The sequence below is a fragment of the Cervus elaphus genome, chromosome 13, assembly GCF_910594005.1.
Source record: "Cervus elaphus chromosome 13, mCerEla1.1, whole genome shotgun sequence".
Classification (NCBI taxonomy): domain Eukaryota; kingdom Metazoa; phylum Chordata; class Mammalia; order Artiodactyla; family Cervidae; genus Cervus; species Cervus elaphus.
Window position 1 is genome coordinate 33,917,138 of NC_057827.1, and position 16,825 is coordinate 33,933,962.

The 16,825-nt window shown below is 53.1% G+C and overlaps 1 protein-coding gene across 3 annotated transcripts in view; it reads right to left on the minus strand.

The window, feature by feature from the left end:
- Positions 1-16,825, minus strand: part of ACSBG1 (acyl-CoA synthetase bubblegum family member 1) — a 64,354-nt gene that overhangs the window by 12,767 nt on the left and 34,762 nt on the right. For all 3 annotated transcript variants that reach the window (XM_043921683.1, XM_043921682.1, XM_043921681.1), the window contains 4 exons: positions 16,304-16,404; positions 2,859-3,079; positions 2,305-2,393; positions 1,885-2,005 (listed from right to left, as the gene is read on the minus strand). In XM_043921683.1, coding sequence (XP_043777618.1) covers positions 1,885-2,005; positions 2,305-2,393; positions 2,859-3,079; positions 16,304-16,404 — 532 coding nt within the window. The remainder of the gene's footprint in view (positions 1-1,884; positions 2,006-2,304; positions 2,394-2,858; positions 3,080-16,303; positions 16,405-16,825) is intronic.

The following is a 16,825-nucleotide window of genomic DNA, read 5'->3' on the forward strand; positions in this document are numbered from 1 at the left end:
GATGATTATTAAATCTGGATGATCACTCTATGAGGGTCCACTATACTCTTCCCTCTATTTCTGTTTGTCTGGAAAGTTTCAGAACACAAATTTTAAGTAATTGCCTAGGGTGGACATTTCTGATTCAGTAGGTCTGGGCCTCGGTTTCTTCAGTGGTGAATGGGGCAGGGGGAGGACGTTTGGATCAGATCAACCGTCTATGCAGAGGGGGTTGTCTCCCTGAGGGAGGGGGCAAAATCTATTTGGGGGGGTGCTTTTTTTAATTAAAAAAATTCTTTTTTTGGCCATGCAGCATGTGGGATCTTAGTTCCTCAACCAATGATGGAACCTGTGCCCCCCCTGCATTGGAAGCACTGGGCCTCCAGGGAAGTCACTATGGGGGGCTTTTTATAGTTCTACCACCCTCCCCAACCTGAGTGCCAACGTTGAGGGGTATGTGACTCCCTCGGGCGAGGCTGAGGAGGTGAACTAACCATTGCTACTTAGCAGCTGAGGCTCCTGCCAACTTGGTTCTCAAGGAATCTTAAACCACTGGGGTCTCTGGGAAAGCTGGCCTGGGTCAGGGGCCTCTGGCATCTATGAAGAATCTAAACCTGAGCGAATCAGGGTCCCACTGAGTCCTAGGGACCTGGTACACCCCTGCTATGCACTAGTCTCTAAATATTTGTCAGCTTTCTATTAAGTGAGGGCTTCCCTTGGATCTCAGCTGGTAAAGAATCTGCCTGCAATGCAGGAGACCCCGGTTCAATTCCTGGGTTGGGAAGATTCCCCAGGAGAAGGGAAAGACTTCTTTCCCACTCCAGTATTCTGGCCTGGAGAATTCCCATGGACAGAGGAGCCTGGCAGGCTACAATCCATAGGGTTGCAGAGAGTCGGACACAACTGAAGTGATCTGGGACACTCTATTAAGTGAAGGGTCTGAGTGCTTGGGGAGGGCAAGGAAGGGGGTGCTAAGGACAGCCCAGCCTCACCTCAGCCTCTCAGAGCGGTTCACTCTGGACCACCTCCTCTGCACCCAGACTGCCTCTCCCCAACTCAAGCATTGATCCAAGTCAGATAGAACGGAGGCACTCGGAATGAGAGAACCGTGGAAACACAGGGTTCAAAAGGAGTGGAGACGGAAAAGGACTTCTCCACTTGAGCTAAGGGAGGCCATCTAGTCTAACCAGTCTGGGGCTCCAGGTCCCACTGTCCCAGGAGGTTGGAGACCACTTCTCCCGCCCTCAGGTGCAGGGGCGTCTGAGGTCCAGGTGATAGCTCCAGAACCAGGGCCAAGTCAACCCGGAGGAAGCCTCTCTGAGATGCCAGCAGCCACGGAGGGCCTTGCAGGCTGCTGGGTACAGCTGGGGCACAGAGGTGTCCTCAGGCCACTGAATGCCAGCGTGGTGCACATGGGGACAGGGCCAATCAGGAAGGGGCCTTAAATGGATCAGGAGGCATCAGTGCTCCAGAAAGTGCCAGCTGCCCCAAGAGGCACTTTTGAGCTCCTACTGTGCCCTAGAATATGCTGCAGCACTTGCTCTGGCTTGGCCCAAGACCCACCCTGTGGCAGCCTGTACCCCCACTCCCCACCGAGACTCAGACTTGAGTGCTCACATGTCAGAGCCCTGAACCACCCTCAGGGCACTCAACCCTTCCCTGAAGCGAAAGCCATGAAGGGCCATGGGCTGGCTGAGGGGGATGAGGGGTATGTTCCTTGAGCTTCCTGGGCCTCAGTTTTCAGACCTGACAAATGGGTCGGCGGCCATTGCCCTGCTGTGCTAATGTGTGCGTGTGCCAGGCAGGATTGCTGTTGAGGATGATGGGTGACTCTGGCAGGGAAGGTGGAGGTCTGTGAGGATGCCTAGCCTGACCCTTGTGGTTGTTGCCCCCTTTCCCCCAAACCTTCAGGATCTTTTCCAGCTGCTTCTGCGTGTCAACCATGATGATGTTGGCGCGGCAGTCATAGGCGATATACTGGCAGGCCTCAGGGGAGCTGGTCGTGTAGATGCCGGTGATGATGCCACTGTCAGAGACCCGGGAAGATGTGTGTCTGGGCAAGTACAGTGGCCCAACCCCTCAGCCCCGACCCTTGCCCAACACACCCATGGCCCCTGACCCCAGAGAGCTCCCATGGCCGGTCAGGCAGCTCAGCACAGCTGCCCTGGGCAGAAGGGGACAAAAACGGGTCTAGAGGGGGCCCCAGGGAAGAGATGGGATGTTGGGGAGGGGGTGAGGGGCTCCTAAAAAGAGATTAAAACCCTCTCTTCACTCTCTGCCCCCCTCCAACCCACTGGAGACTCTGCCCCTCCCGCAGCCACTCACCCTGCGAATACTGCGCCCACTGCTGAGAAGAACCACTCCGGGGAGTTGAAGGCGAGGACGGCCACGCTGTGGGCCCGCTCCAGGCCGAGCTCCAGGCCAAAGATAGACAGGCCAGGTCAACCAGCAGGAAAGGGGCCTCTCATTCTCACCAAACCCCCCTTCCAGACAGCAGGGGACTCTGCCGGCCCACCTCAGGGACCAGCTCCCAGGGTCAGAGTGTGCCCTGGGGGACCAGCCACTCAACAGCCCTTGCTGCCCCTCCCAGGCCTTCCCGGGGTTCCCACCCCTCAGCGCAGTGCACCAGGCTTCCCAGCCCCCCTTGAGCGGGACAACAAATAAGAAGTTCGTGCCACGTCCTGGCACATAGTAAGGGTCCACTGTACATAAACCCTCGGCCCCAAGCCAGAATGGACCATTAGCTCAATGACCAGGATGATTTTACAGTGGTCCTTTCTAAGGGCTTGCCCAGTGGGGCATCAGAAGGAGGTCTGTGAAGGCCAGAACTGGAGGCAGGGCTGGGAAGGGAGAGTCCAGGCCTTGGGCAGCTCCCTCACCTTCAGGAAGCCCTTGGCGGCTTTGCGGGCCAGCAGGTAGTACTGGGTGTAGGAGATGTGTTCCCACGTGCCCTGCTGCTTGAAGCCCATAGCACTGAGGTCCCCATACTTGTCCAGAGCCGTGGAGAACATCTGATGAACAGTGCGGGGAGTCTGCGAGCAGATGGGGTCTATGCGTAGGCGGACGCGCCCGTCGGCCCGAGTCGTCCATAGCGCCTCCTCTGCAGGGTCGGGAAGACCACAGCTTGCATCGTGCCAGCCAGGGCTTGTCCCCAGGGGATCCCTGCTCCTCCCCTGGGCAGAGCTCCCGGCCTCTGGTTCCCACAATGCCTTGAGCGCTGAGCTATGAGGGCTGGCAGACTCGTGAGGAGGCTGCCTAGAAGGGGATGCCCGACAGCCTTGAGGGATGGGCAAGGCTCTAGGGAGGCAGCAATGAAGAGGGCGGGCATAAGGAGGCCTTGGGGACCCTAGACATTTTTCCGCTAGGGTCCATCATGCCAGCTGGAATTTGCCCCCTGAGGCTGGGCAGTCAGCAGTGGATTTGGGGGTTGCCCCAGAAAAGCAGGGCTCTCAGATCCTCTGGGGTTTCTAACCCTTCCTCTGTCTCCTAAGAAGCAGTTGGGGACAGACCCAAATGGCAGAAGATCAGAACATCAAAAATAGCAACACTTCCAGGGGGCTAGAGGAGACTGGAAACTAGCAGGCTCTGATCACTAGCCTGGACAATTTCCCAGTCCCACGAAATAATCTAACCATCTCTTTGCTCATCCCTGCCAGGGCCAGGCCCCATGTGAATCGCTCACGTGGGGAATTTCATCTCATCTGCACAACATGGGTCTGGTAGACCCATTTTACAGATGGGGCGGCTGCAGCTCAGTGAGGCTCAGTCATTTTCCCATGCCTGACACTGTCCCGGGTACCACCTACCCATTAAGTTTACTGAGTGCAATAGGTGAGACCAGAGCCTTAGCATTTAGTCCATGAGATGTGGGGTGAGCTATTTGACCTTTGAGTCTGTTTTTTCAGGGGAAAGGTGAGGGTTTAGTTCTCAGGGATGTTATGAGGGTCAAAAGAATGAAAGAGCTTCGGCATGTAGTTGGTGCCCAATAAATGCACACCTTGTTCTTCCTCCCTTTTTCCAGATCATTTGCAAAGGAGACATGGTGGTCTAGACACTTGTCCATGAGACTGCCTTCTGGGGCCAGAGTCATCATTCTACAAAGGTGAGTCATGGGTGAGGGAGTGAGGACCACAGGGGCTACTGCGCCACCTGCTGGCCAACCCTCTCTGAGATGGAGAGGTCACACTTCCTTGGGCATCCGTCTTGAGGCAAGACCAACAGTGAGCTGTATGACAGACGGTTCTGAGGCAGCCAGCAGATGGACCTTGTCTCTTCCTTCAATCTTCTAGGGTTTCATGTGAACCCTGAAGTTGGCAGAAAGAGGTGGAGGCCCTGGGGCTGGGACAGAAGAGCCCATCCTTCCTCCCATGGAGGCCAAGGATGGGGGAAAAGGGGACATGGGTGCTTAGTTGCTCCGTCATGCCTGAATCTTTGGGACCCTTTGGACTGTAGCCTGCCAGGCTCCTTTGTCCATGGAATTCTCCAGGCAAGAATACTGGAGTGGGTTGCCATTTCCTCCTCCAGGCAACCTTCCCAACCCAGGGATTGAACCCACATCTCCTGTGTCTCCTGCATTGCAGGTGGATTCTTTACCCACTGAGCCACCAGAGAAGCCATTAAAAGGGGACATATCCAGCCCCAAATAGGAAAACAGAATGTCTGGGGCAGGGGCATGGCTGCTTGGAAATGCAGGCTGGGGCAGAGAGGTCACCCAGTGCCAGGCAGTGTGTACTGTTGAAGGCCAAGACCAGGCTGGCTGGCCTCCATGGCTGCCTTCTCTGACAGAGGCCCATCTCCAGCCGCTGCTGGATCCCCGCGCCCCCTAGTGGAGGTTTGAGTCAGCGCCTGCTGAGGAGCCCTCTCCAATTACTCCTTCGACTTCTCCAAGCGCCTTCTCCCAGGTTCTTCTTCCTGGAACCCCAGCCTGGCAGACCCCAGAGATCAACCTCTTTACAGTCTCCAACCCCTGCAGTTTGTGCAAGTCCGTTCACATGAGCAGAGCAGGGGAAAGACACAGCCTGTAGAGTCAGGTCAACCTAGGTTCAAATTCCGTTCTGCCATTTCCTGTTGCGTGATTTTGGCAAGTCTTTCTCCTCCCAGCTCTATTTGAATAGTCTTCAAGCGCAAAGGGCTGGCAAGAGAGACCAGAGCCTTATACAGGTGGAAGGAATATAAAATGGTGCGACCATGTTGGTAGACAGTTAGGCAGTTTCTTAAAAAATTAAACTTACATCTACTAGGCTGCTGCTGCTGCTAGGTCGCTTCAGTAATGTCCGACTCTGTGCGACCCCATAGACAGCAGCCCACCAGGCTCCTCTGTCCCTGGGGTTCTCCTATACAACCCAGCAATTCCATTCTTAGGTATCTACCCATGAGAAATGAAAGTACATACCCCACAAAGACTTGTACAGGAGCATTCGTAGCAGCCTGAGTTACAGCAGGCAAGAGGTGGGAACAACAAATGTCCATCTGCTGGGGAGGGAGCTATGGCCTCTCCAGCCAAGAGAACACTGTTTGGCTCTCCAAAGGAACACAGTGCTGATACAGGCAACACCATGAATGAAACTCAAAACAGATCTGGTGAAAGAAGCCAAAAGCAAAGGACCACATATTGTCTGATTTCATTTATATGATATGTCCAGAAAAGGTGGAAATGATAGAAAGCAGATGAGAGGTGGCCTGGGACTTGGGAATGGGGAATGACCACAAATTTGCATCAGGGGTCTTTTTGGAGTGATGGAAATGTTCTAAAATTGAATTGCAATGAGGCTGGTACAAGTGCAAATTTGCTAAAAATCATTGAAAAGGTGACTTTTTCAATGAAAAAGTGAAAAATCATAGTATTTACAATGGGCAAATTTGATGGCATATAATGTATACCTGAATAAAACTGCTTTTAAAAATGGAAGGATGGGAGGAAATGAAATTCCCTGGTAGTCTAGTGGTTAGGACTCTGCAGTTTCATTGTCAAGGGCCCTGGTTTGATCCCTGGTTGGGGATCCCACAAGACATGACATGCAGCCAGAAAAAAAAAAAAGGAGGAAGAATGCTAACACCACCCCCCAAATTGGCACAAGAATTCTGTAAGGTAGCCCAACCAGCATGCCCAGAGTCTGGCAGTCACTTTCCAGTAGCTGGTAGCTGTCTTCCCTTTCCTGATACAGGTTCTCCTTGGTGCTTAGGACAGAAAAGGTATATTTTCCTGTGGGCATTCTAATTGCTCAGGTTCCACTACATTTGCCTGTTCCCCCAGGCTTGCCAAGAGAAAGAGAGATAAGTCTTACAACCTCTTGTGAAAGCTTCCCTCAGCCAAGAGTTTTCACTTATCACTTTTTAAGTTATAATCTTTTAAAAAAAATCACAAAACTATATATTTGTTCTAAGAAACAGGAAATGTTAGAAGTACATAATATAAAAATGGATAGGTCTTCCTTAAGTCTAGATAATCACTGTTGCCATTTGGTGTATGTCCTGGGTATACAGGGGTTTCCTAGGTGGCACTAGGGGTAAAGAACCCACCTCCCAATGCAGGAGACCTTAGAGACGTGGGTTCAATCCCAGGGTCGGGAAGATCCCCTGGAGAAGAGAATGGCAACCCACTCCAGTATTCTTGCCTGGAGTATCCCATGGAGAGAGGAGCCTGGCAGCTGCAGTCCATGGGGTCGCACAGAGTCGGACACGACTGAAACAACTTAGCACACACTCACGCACTGTGTATATAAATATATGTACAAGGAATTTGTTTTAATTTTGTGGCTGTTGTCATTTTAGCCAAAGGGGGAAAAAAGAATCATGTTACTATTGTATTAATCAAGGGTAGCAAACCCAAAATGCCAACAGGTAAGTAATGTATCAACATCAATAAAAAATAATGTATAATACTAAACAATAAATAAATGAATTGCTCCAGGATTTGCAAGTGAAACTCAGAGGCACAGTCTTCCTTTTCACAAAGAAATAGGCTCCCTCTCATTTTCTTTGAGATATATGGCTCCTGTGGTCCACCTTTTGTTTCTCTGTTTTTGACAAAGACAGAGAATAGTGCAATATTTCGCTAAGGGAAGCTATAATACAAGGACAGTGACCATTGCCCTGACCCCAGACTCAGGGTCAGGGAGGCAACAGGGAGTGGCGGAGACTGGCAGGGGGATACAAGCCTCATCTAAGGGGGGCAGCTGCTCCTTGGCTCTAGGATTTGGTGCCCAGGAAGAATGGAAAGCAAGAGCTACCTGAAATCTGGGTGTTTAAGTAGAATCACTTGATTTTTTAATGTTGCTCACACTTTAAAAAAATGTTATATGGACCCAATCAAACATCATCATTATCCAAATCATCCATCTTTAGCTTTTGCGACATTAATGTCTATCTCTCAGGACTTCCCTAGTGGTCCAGTGGTTAAGAATCTGCCTTGCAATGCAGCGGATATGGGGTCAATCCTTGGTCAGGGAACTAAGATCCCATGTACTGCAGAGCAACTAACCTGGCAAGCCGCAGCCAGAGAGTCTGTCTGTCACAGTGAAATATCCCAAGGGCTGCAACTAAGACCTGGTGCAGCCAAATAATATTAACTTTTAAAAATCTAGTAAAACAAAAGATTTTAACTTAAAAAAAAAATCTCTCTTTCTCTCCCTCATTGTGTGTGTGTGGCTGCATATTACTTCTTTGGCCATATCAATTTCATAACATAATGTACATATCATAACCGCCTCCCCACTGAAAGATACTCAAATGATTTCCAGCCTTCAGCCCGGTTCTAGGCTTTCCTAAGGATGGATTTCTAGAAGTGGGTTTACTGCATCTGAAAAAAAAAGCACTTAAATTTTGATGGCTATTTTGGATAGAGTTCCTTTATCTGGTTTTTTTCTCTCCTGCAGATTACATGGTTCTGTCTTTTTGCTGCATTGGGTTTTTTTTTTTTTTTTTTTTTTTAGCTCAGATGGTAAAGAATCTGCCTGCAATGCAGGAGACCTTGGTTGGATCCCTGGCTTGGGAAGATGCCCTGGAGGAGGAAATGGGAACCCACTCCAGTATTCTTGCCTGGAGAATCCCATGAACAGAGGAGCCTGGCTGGCTGCAGTCCATGGGGTCACAAAGAGTCAGACACGACTGAGCAGCTAACACACACATACCTCTCTTCTTACCCATGGTGCCTATGATTCAGGGATAAGTTGTCTCACCTCCTTCTTAGAAGAAGAAAAGAAGGAACGGACAAGGGAAGGAAAGGCAGTGGGTCTGCGAGTTCAGTCTCCTCTTAGCCTGGCTGCTTTGGGACAGGGATGAAAGCCCTGGCCCCTGGGGGAACCACGCCCTTCAGGAAGTGGGACCGGGCAGCTTGGCTCCGGCCTGGCCTTTTCTACGTTCACTGCACAGGCTCAGCTGTCGGAACCCCCAGACCACCAGAAGAGGAGACTGGTGGGAAGGGGTCTACCCTGCCCCTGGCCTCCCAGAGAGAGGCCCCATCATCGTCCTTCCCATGAAGGAGATAAAAGGGTCACAGCTCCCGTTTACTGAGCACCCGCCTGCGCCGAGTGGGCTGCGTGCCATCTGGTTGTGTGACCTCACACTGAACAACCTTCCATATTGTGCCGTAGCTGACTCTATGACTCTCAGAGAGGCTAAGCCATAGCTGGCAGAGCTGGGATCCCCACCCACAGTCTGACTCCCAAATCCACGCTGGGGTTGCAGTAGGGTTCCAGGCTGACCCCAGCACCCACACCTCCCCTGGGAAAGGACCGTCCCGTCTCCTACCCAAGTCCTATGCTCAAGCTCAGGCTCGGCGACCTTGGGCAGCCATGATCTCTGGCCACTTCCTCTTCCTACGTTCCAGAGGTTCCCAGAGCCACCTTTCTTAACCCACATCTGACCTGCTCAAAGCCTCCACATCTCCTCTTGACCACAGGGTGATGCCCTCACCGTGGTCTCTAAGGAAGTCCCTCCCCAGAGGGGCTCGCCAGCCTTTGCCACCTAGACATGGCCAGCCTGAGCTGCTCCCAGTGCCCTGCATTCCTGCCCACCCCGTGCCTTTGCCCAGGCTGTGACTCTGCCTTGAACACCCTTCTTCCATCACACCCCCCTCTCCCGCCCTTCAGGCCCCAAGCGCAACCCCCTCACTGAGGACTTCAGTGCCCAAGCCTCACTGCGGGCCGAGTCCTGGTCGGATCTGCCTCTCCCACCAGGCTAGCGGCTCTCCAAGGCAGGTCTGACTCCTCCCTGGGTCCTGAGCACAGAAGGCTGGCTCTGAGTAGAGGTCAGGGGGCCTTCAGGGAAGCATGACTCAGCCTCTGTCCCATCCCGATCCCAGAGGGCTGGACTGAATGACTGTTTGTCCAGGGCACCCAGGCCTTCCCCTCCCTCTCTGCCTCCCTTCTCCCCAGGTGGCCTGAGGGTGGTGCAGGACACATTGCTGCCCAGGTATAGAGAGAGGTGGGCTCCCAGAGCAGGTGCCTGCTCCAGCTGCCCATGCCAGGCTGAACCTCTGTCCTGAGAGCCCCTAGGTAGGGCTGGCAAGACCCAGCCTTGCCAGTGTCCTCCTGAGTCCACCATAACTCTGTGGCCTTGGGCTTAGGAACTGATGGGAAAGAAGGTAGATGAGTCCACCTGCCTGAGGTGTCTCATCCGTCCTCCCTTCTCATGTTCTGTTTCTCATATCTATGCATCCCCATCTCTGGGCCTTGGCTCACATCATTTCCTCTCCCAATCTCATCTCTGTCAGAGGAGAAATCTCCGGATAGCATGTTGGAAGACCCAGTCTTAGCTATCAGCAAGGTGGCCAGAGCAGTCAGAAGGGTCCCTTGCCTATGAAGCACTGACTCTTGGACATCGGCCCCGCTCACCTGGCCACAGCGATGAGACCAGAACCCCATGCCTGCACAGGGGCCATGAGGTCACTATGCAGGGTCCTGTAGGAATGCTCCTTGTGGGTCCCTCCTGCAGAGATCATGACAGAGCTGCAGAGATCATGGGGTGGTAGGAGTCCTAGCACGGTTTAGGGAGCAGAGAGAAGCAGGTGATATCAGCCAGGCACAGACAGGCTGGGTTTGAGCAACGGTGGTTGCCCCTGGAGTAGGGAACCATGGAGTCTATTTCTTCCAACCCCCACCCCCGCATAACCACTTTCTAAGCTTCCTTTCTTCCCTGCCTGTCCTCACGGTAACCTCCATCCACTAAAGCCATTTGAACTCACATACCTTCCTAGGTACCTGGGTTTCTCCTGAAATCAAAGAACATGAAGTAGCAAAGATTCGTAGTAAGTAAATAGACAAGAGTTGGCCTTTGTAATGTGGCAAGAGCACTGTGTTATGTGAAAGTGTCAATTGATATAATAGGGGACTGGCTAAATTCGATAGAGTATAGCCATATCATGGATTCACAGGCAGTCATCAAAACAAAGTATTTAAAAAATATTTAATGATTCAGGAGATATTCACAATATAATTTCAAGTTAAAAAAAAGGAGCAAATAAAAGTGCATATAAAAATACATAATATATAAAACTGAAAAGATTTGTGTCAGAGTAATATTATTAAAAAACTTAGCACATCTTGGCTGCTCAAGAAATAGCTCTCTGGCCTTTCTGACTAGACTCTGAACTTCTGACGCAAGTGTTGGACTTGCGATAAATGTTTGCCAAAGGAATGAATTAAAACTACACATACGCTGCCCATCAGGGATATCGACTGAGACCTCAGTGTTGGGAGAAGGGGAGGGCATACTTGAGAAGTGGAGGCAGGGCATTCCTACACGCGACACAGGAGAAGAAACGGAGTCTCAGAGTGGGCAAGGATGGCCTAAGTCACAGCATGTTAGGGGCAGAATTGGGACAAGACGTCAGTTCAGGAGTTACGGGGCTGGTTAGTGAAGGCGGTTTAGGCTCTGGGGGTCCGTGGTCTGTTCCCCTGGGGAAGAGAAGAGTGGTGGCTGGGTCCCCCGATCCTCTGCCACAAAGTGACCTGCTCAGAAGTGAGCGGGAGGGAGGGGTCATGAAGGGGCTCAGGACTGCCGTGGTGCCTCTCAGCCTGCCTCCTGGGAGTGAGTCCTTGGAGGATAGCAGAGATGTAAGGAATCAGAATGGGCTGCCAGGCCCTTCTAGTTGACCCCATCTCCTTGCCTTGAAACTCAACAGGGGCGTAGGTCTGCCCTGTGCCCAGTCAAGCTCACTGCTGTCATCATAGCCAAAACATGGCCAGGACCCAGTCAAGGTCCCTGTCACCCAGTTAGGCACCCAAGAGCCAAACCAGACCTAATTCTAGAAGGCAGCCAACAGTTAGACCAACAGCCTCAAGCACACATCCAGAGAGTGTCCGCTGAGTGTTTGGGGTGGGCTTTCCCAAGGCCCAGATTGCCCTTTGTACTGCCTTCCTCCTCCCCCTCTCTCCCCCTCCCTCTCTCCCTCTCAAGTTGCTCCAACTCCTCTTGGACTGACCCGTCCTGTTTCTTATCAATCGCCCTTTATGCTGCGGGTGACTGGGCAGGCAGGGAGCTGTGTTCTCTGGGCCTCTGGAACAAAGGCTTCTAAACAGCAGAGAAAGTCACTCTCAGTTCACTGGGAAAGGCTGAAACAGGCGAGCAAGAGTGGAGAGATGAAACCCAGAGTGTTTTCTGCAACCTGTGGGAAAGGCCTTAGAATGAAGCGGATTAAGCAGAAGGAGGGAGACTCTGATCCTGGAATCAAATCACGTTGTTCCCCAGCCAGGACAGACCTCTCTTCAGGGTACCGGATCCCACGGCCTCTGTTGCAAAGTCCCGTCTGGTGACAAGCACCAGGAGGATGTCCCTTCACACAGGGACCCTCTGCTAAGAGTCTTTAGAACCCATTTAGCCCTGCCAGACACTCCGGGGATATATAAGGCAAAGAAGCCATGGTGACTTCAGGACCTGACAAGAACTTTAAGTCAAGGCCAGCCTGGGCCACAGCAGTGTATCCAGCCCCAGGCACACCTATAATTGGCAGAACTGGACATTTTCTTTAAGGTAAGCTTTCCACAAGTATCCCCAGAGGCTCCGCTTTTTTAGTAAGGTAAAGATTAAGATTACCACGTGTTCCCATTTCCTCTGACCTCTGCGAAGTCCTTCTCACCGTCCCCTACACTCGCATCAGGCTGAAATGATAGCAGATCTTCTACCTCACACTGTCTCTAGGACCCCTCCCTGCCCCCAACCTCAGGCTCTGAGCTCCCTGAACTCTTTCCAGCAGAAACACCATGTCTGCCCTTGAAACGTGTGGGAGGGTAGGAGCGTGGGACTCAGGGAGGCCTAGAGACCAAGCCGGGCTGAGTTCCCAGCCTCCTGACCTCCAGCTCAAAGCTCCCCTGTGGGTGTGAGAGTCGCCTAGGGAGAGTGGGTGTGGGGAATAGGCATGACCAGCACTTCTACCAGCCCCATCCCCAGCAGCTGCTCGCCCTGGACACCCTCCCCTCCCTGTGGTCTTGACATTGCATTGCTCCAGCTAGGGTTCCTGCTCAACTTAGAAAGGGCTAGAAAAGAAAGTGATGTCTAGGTCCAGCACAAGGCTGCTTTTGTATGGAGGTCAGATCCCCGCAGCTCTGCAGCCTGACACAGTGGGGCTGTTCCTGGGAGAACCGCCGTCTGGGCTGCTCAGAGCCCATCCTGGGGAGCACAGCTCAAGGACCCGCCAGCTTCTTGGGAACTTGAGGAGACTCAGGTGAACACTGAATCCTGCGGGCAAGGTTCCAAGAGCTCCCCAGAGAGGCTGCAGCTCGGCTGTTGGGAGACAGGGGCTGGCCAGGGTGTGCAGGAGGGGAGGAGCCCCCACCTAAACAGTCCCAAAGAGGAGTGTGACAGTTCCAACTTCCACATCTTACTATCTGTGTGGCTCTGAGAAAAATCACTGAACCTCTCTGAGCTCAGTTTCCTCTACCATAAGAGACTGATAGAAGTGCCTACTCTACTGCTGCCACAAAGAGATGATGAAAGCATGCAAGTCAGTCCCTTGGCACGGAGCCTGTGCTAAGGGGCTTCAGTCGTGTCCGACTCTTTGGGACCCCATGGACTGTAGCCCGTCAGGCTCCTCTGTCCATGGGATTCCCCAGGCAAGAATACTGGAGTGGGTTGCCATTCCATTCTCCAGGGGAACTTCCCAACCCAGGGCTTGAACCTGCATCTCTATGTCTCCTTCATTGATAGGTGAGTTCTTTAGCACTAGCGCCACCCAGGAAGCCTGGCACAGAGCTTAGCAAAAGCTGCTCTTATTAAGGGGGCAGATGTGTGGGGATTTAACCCATCTCCTAATCCCCTGAAACCTTCTCCCTAACAGTCTTTGGTGCAGATAGTTTCTTTCTCTCAGTTTTATGGAAATGGCAGTTTTGAGGCCTCTCCCCATGTGTGGCTGCTCCAATATCCTCTTCCACACAGAGGCTGGGCTCTTGGAGCCTCTGGGGAATTGTGAAACTGAGACCCAGGGCCAGGCTGGCACCCAGTGGGCACTCAAGCCACGGTGAACCTGGATCTTAGTGCAGCTGCATTCCAGAGCTTCCCCCTCCACCCTTCAAAACCCTGGAGGCTGCACGAGATGGAGTTGGGCAGAGCATGACCCATGGGCCAGGCTTGTGGGAGTTGATGAGGCCAGCTTGGCACTATCCTCGGACGCTGTGCCTGGGGTCCCGTGGGCAAGAAGGGACCTCAGTCCTGAGAAGCCACCCAACTTGCTGTGGCTCAGTCCCTCCCAGGTTGTCCCTGTCTCCTAATCCCCAGCCCTAGATGCTAAACTCCTAAGGGCAGACCACTCAGCTCAGGCCTAAGCCTAACGGGAGTTTAAAAGTCTGAGACCAGCTAGAACTCGTCCTCATCCAGGAAGTCCACCATGATCACCCAGTTCCCAGATAGCACGCCTTCCTTCTTCAGCCTCCGTGTGTCCTTTACCCAGAGCCTGTCTGCCCTCAGACTAGGAGTTCTTGGAGGGCAGGAAAGAAACCTGTCCATCTCAGTATCCCCAGCAGCCTAGCCCTGCACAAAGGATGGGAGTCCAGATGCACCCCCAGCCTGGCTGTCCCGACAGCTTTTGGAAGTCCTGGTAAATCTGAATGGCCTTGCTGCCTCCCCTACAGTTGCCTACTCCTTCCCCACCCCTCCATTAAAGCTGGTAACTTGCCTCCACCTCACTCTGGCGTGGCTGCCAGCCCTCGCTGACAGGACCCTCTCTGGGGTTCCCTACCCACCTGTTTGAAATCTGCTTCGTCTCTGTGCCCTGCTGCTGTGGGGCTGCCAGGCACTAATTCAGGTTAAGCAATCAAGGCCAAAGGGGTTGGCGATGACTCCTTCCTCCTTGGAAACATTCCGGACCCTGAATGCTCTGGGGACACTGAGCTTGCACCACTTTAGCTCCCTTCCTGCCCTTCAAGTTGCAAAACACCGAAGCCGTTACCCACAGCCAAGACTTCTGAGCTCCAGGGCTTTGCTGTGCTCATTCCCCGGGCGCTGACAGCTGCTCCGTGAGCATTGCAGAGACAGAACTATCTAGTTAGGAAAGCAAGCCTGAGCAAGCTGATGGGACCTGCCAGAGGTGAGACACAGCAACACAGCAAGTCAGCGAGCTTCCGTGGATCCCAGGACAAGATGCTGGAGTTGCCTGGGCCCAGCTGGCCCTTCTCCTGGGCTCTCTTGGTGCCTTTCGAATGCTTCCCCTCAAAAGTTGGTCAATCTGGGGCCTCCCTGATGGTCCAGTAACTAAGACTCGGCACTCCCAATGCAGGGGGCCCGGGTTCAATCCCTGGTTGGGGAATTAGATCCCACATGCCACCACTAAGACCCGGAGCAGTCAAAAAAAAAAAAAAAGAAAAAAGAAATCAGTCAATCCTTTCCTTGGTCCAAGTCTTTCTTCCTCTCTGACGAAGAGCAGAGAGGCAGAGTCCAGGAAAGTACACATTACAGGCCAGATCCCTGCCATGGCCACCCCGAGACACCCAGCCTGGGAGAGGGGCAGCTGTGAGCCCCACCAGGGTGAGGGGAGTAGCATTTGGTCTCCAGGATGCCAGGCAGCGGGGGAGTGGGGTATCCAGAGCCCTGGGCTGGCGTCACCACCTCTTTGGTCTCAGCTTCCTCTCCGACAAGGAGCATGGTGATCTGGGCCCAGTTTCTGCCTCCAGTCCATGACAGATAGGTCCTGATTCTGTCCCTGCCCTCACACCAGGCCTGTCCTCTCCCCAGGAAACCTGGGTCAGAAGAAAAGCTGAGGGAAGAGACCTGGGAATAAAGGCTCCAGTCCTCTTCCCCTTCCTCCTGTCCCCGATTCTGGCCTCTTAACTGCCCCATTCGGGGACTCTTAGAACTGGCCCCCCCAACCAGTTCCACTTCAAATGCTACCAGCTGCTACCCCTAAACCCACAATCCCCATCTGAAGACACCAGGCGTACCCGCGTTGGAGAACATCCTACAAAATACTCAACCAGTCCAGACTCTACCACCCAAAAGTCAACTTGTTATCTCCCTGACCAGCACCCACCCAAACCCCCAAGGGAGCCGAGGGGCCTCAGGGACCTGCCGCTCACCCTGGCTTCTCTGGGGGAAGCTGGGAAAGCTCTGAGAAAACCAGCACCGCCAAGGGATCTCATCTCCCTGGGCAGGTGACACAGACCAGAGACACGATGGCAACAATGGACCGTCCCAAGGACATCTCAGAACTGGGGAGGCAGTGACCTGCTTCCCTGGGCACCAGTCACTTCCTTTTTTTTAAACTTCCACTGTTGCTACAATATCATTGTACAGCCAATAAAAGTGAACAAAAGCCTTGTTATTACTATCATTTTGATGACTCGCCAGGGTAAATGACAACTCTTGCCTCCCTTAAGGTGCAATTATCTGGAAGTGAACATCATTAGAAGAGCATGTGGCCTCCCAAGGCTTCAAAAACAATTCTGCCAGTGCCTGCCTGCCAGCGCGCCCCTTGGCCCAGCAAGAAACTGCCTCAACCCATTTGGAAACTCCAAGGTCTTGTTTATCTGGGCCTCTGCTCCTCCTTCACCAACCCCAAGCCGAGATTCCAGGTACCCAACACGTGCACCAAATGAGGCCCCAGGTGTCTTGCCATCACTGACCTCTCTTCTTCCCACGTTTCCTAAGGAGAAAAACCTTCCTCCCACTGCCTTCCATCAAGCTTCACCCTGATGGCCATGAAAGAAGAAGGGACGTAGTGGGGTCCCTGGGGACATGGAGATCAGTATTTCCACCTGGCCTGTTCCCCCCAAGTTTTGTCCTGTGGGTCACCTGGCTTGCTTTGTAGTGTCCTGTTAACCCCCTCCAGCACTCCCAGTACAGCTCCAGCCCTGTCCCGCCCACCCAGTCCTGCCTGGCAGACTCCCGGCCAGCTCACCTGGAGGATTCAACTGGGCATCTTTCACCTTCTCTGGGGTCGAGAGTTTGAGAGCATGGCTTGGGGGCTCTTTGGAGAGCGTCTGCCCATCAGTCAGGGAGCTGGAGGGGTAAGGGGAAAACAATTGTTAGAAGACGACAGGCTGGCCTGGGCTCCCGATGCCAGCCCAGAACGTGTCAAGCACCCCCGGGGGTGATACTGGCATCGCTGCATCCTAGGGGGCTCGGGGGTCAAGACCTTACTATTTGCAGGAGTTAACCTCACCCCCATGCCACGCTCTCCCTTCAGTTTCTAAGAGCTCAGTAGAAAGAAAAATCGAGCCCTGCTCTACTCTAATTTGCTGTGTGACTCTGGGAAAGCACATGACTCTCTCTGGACTCAGTGTCCCCATCTGGACAAGAAAGGCTTGGAGTCTGGGCACGCAAGGTTTGAGGATTGGGAGGGGCTGCCAAGTCCCTCACGCCCACACCCACCAGCCCTCAGTCCCCGAGAACAGCCGTTCTTAGAAACTCAGAGCAGAGC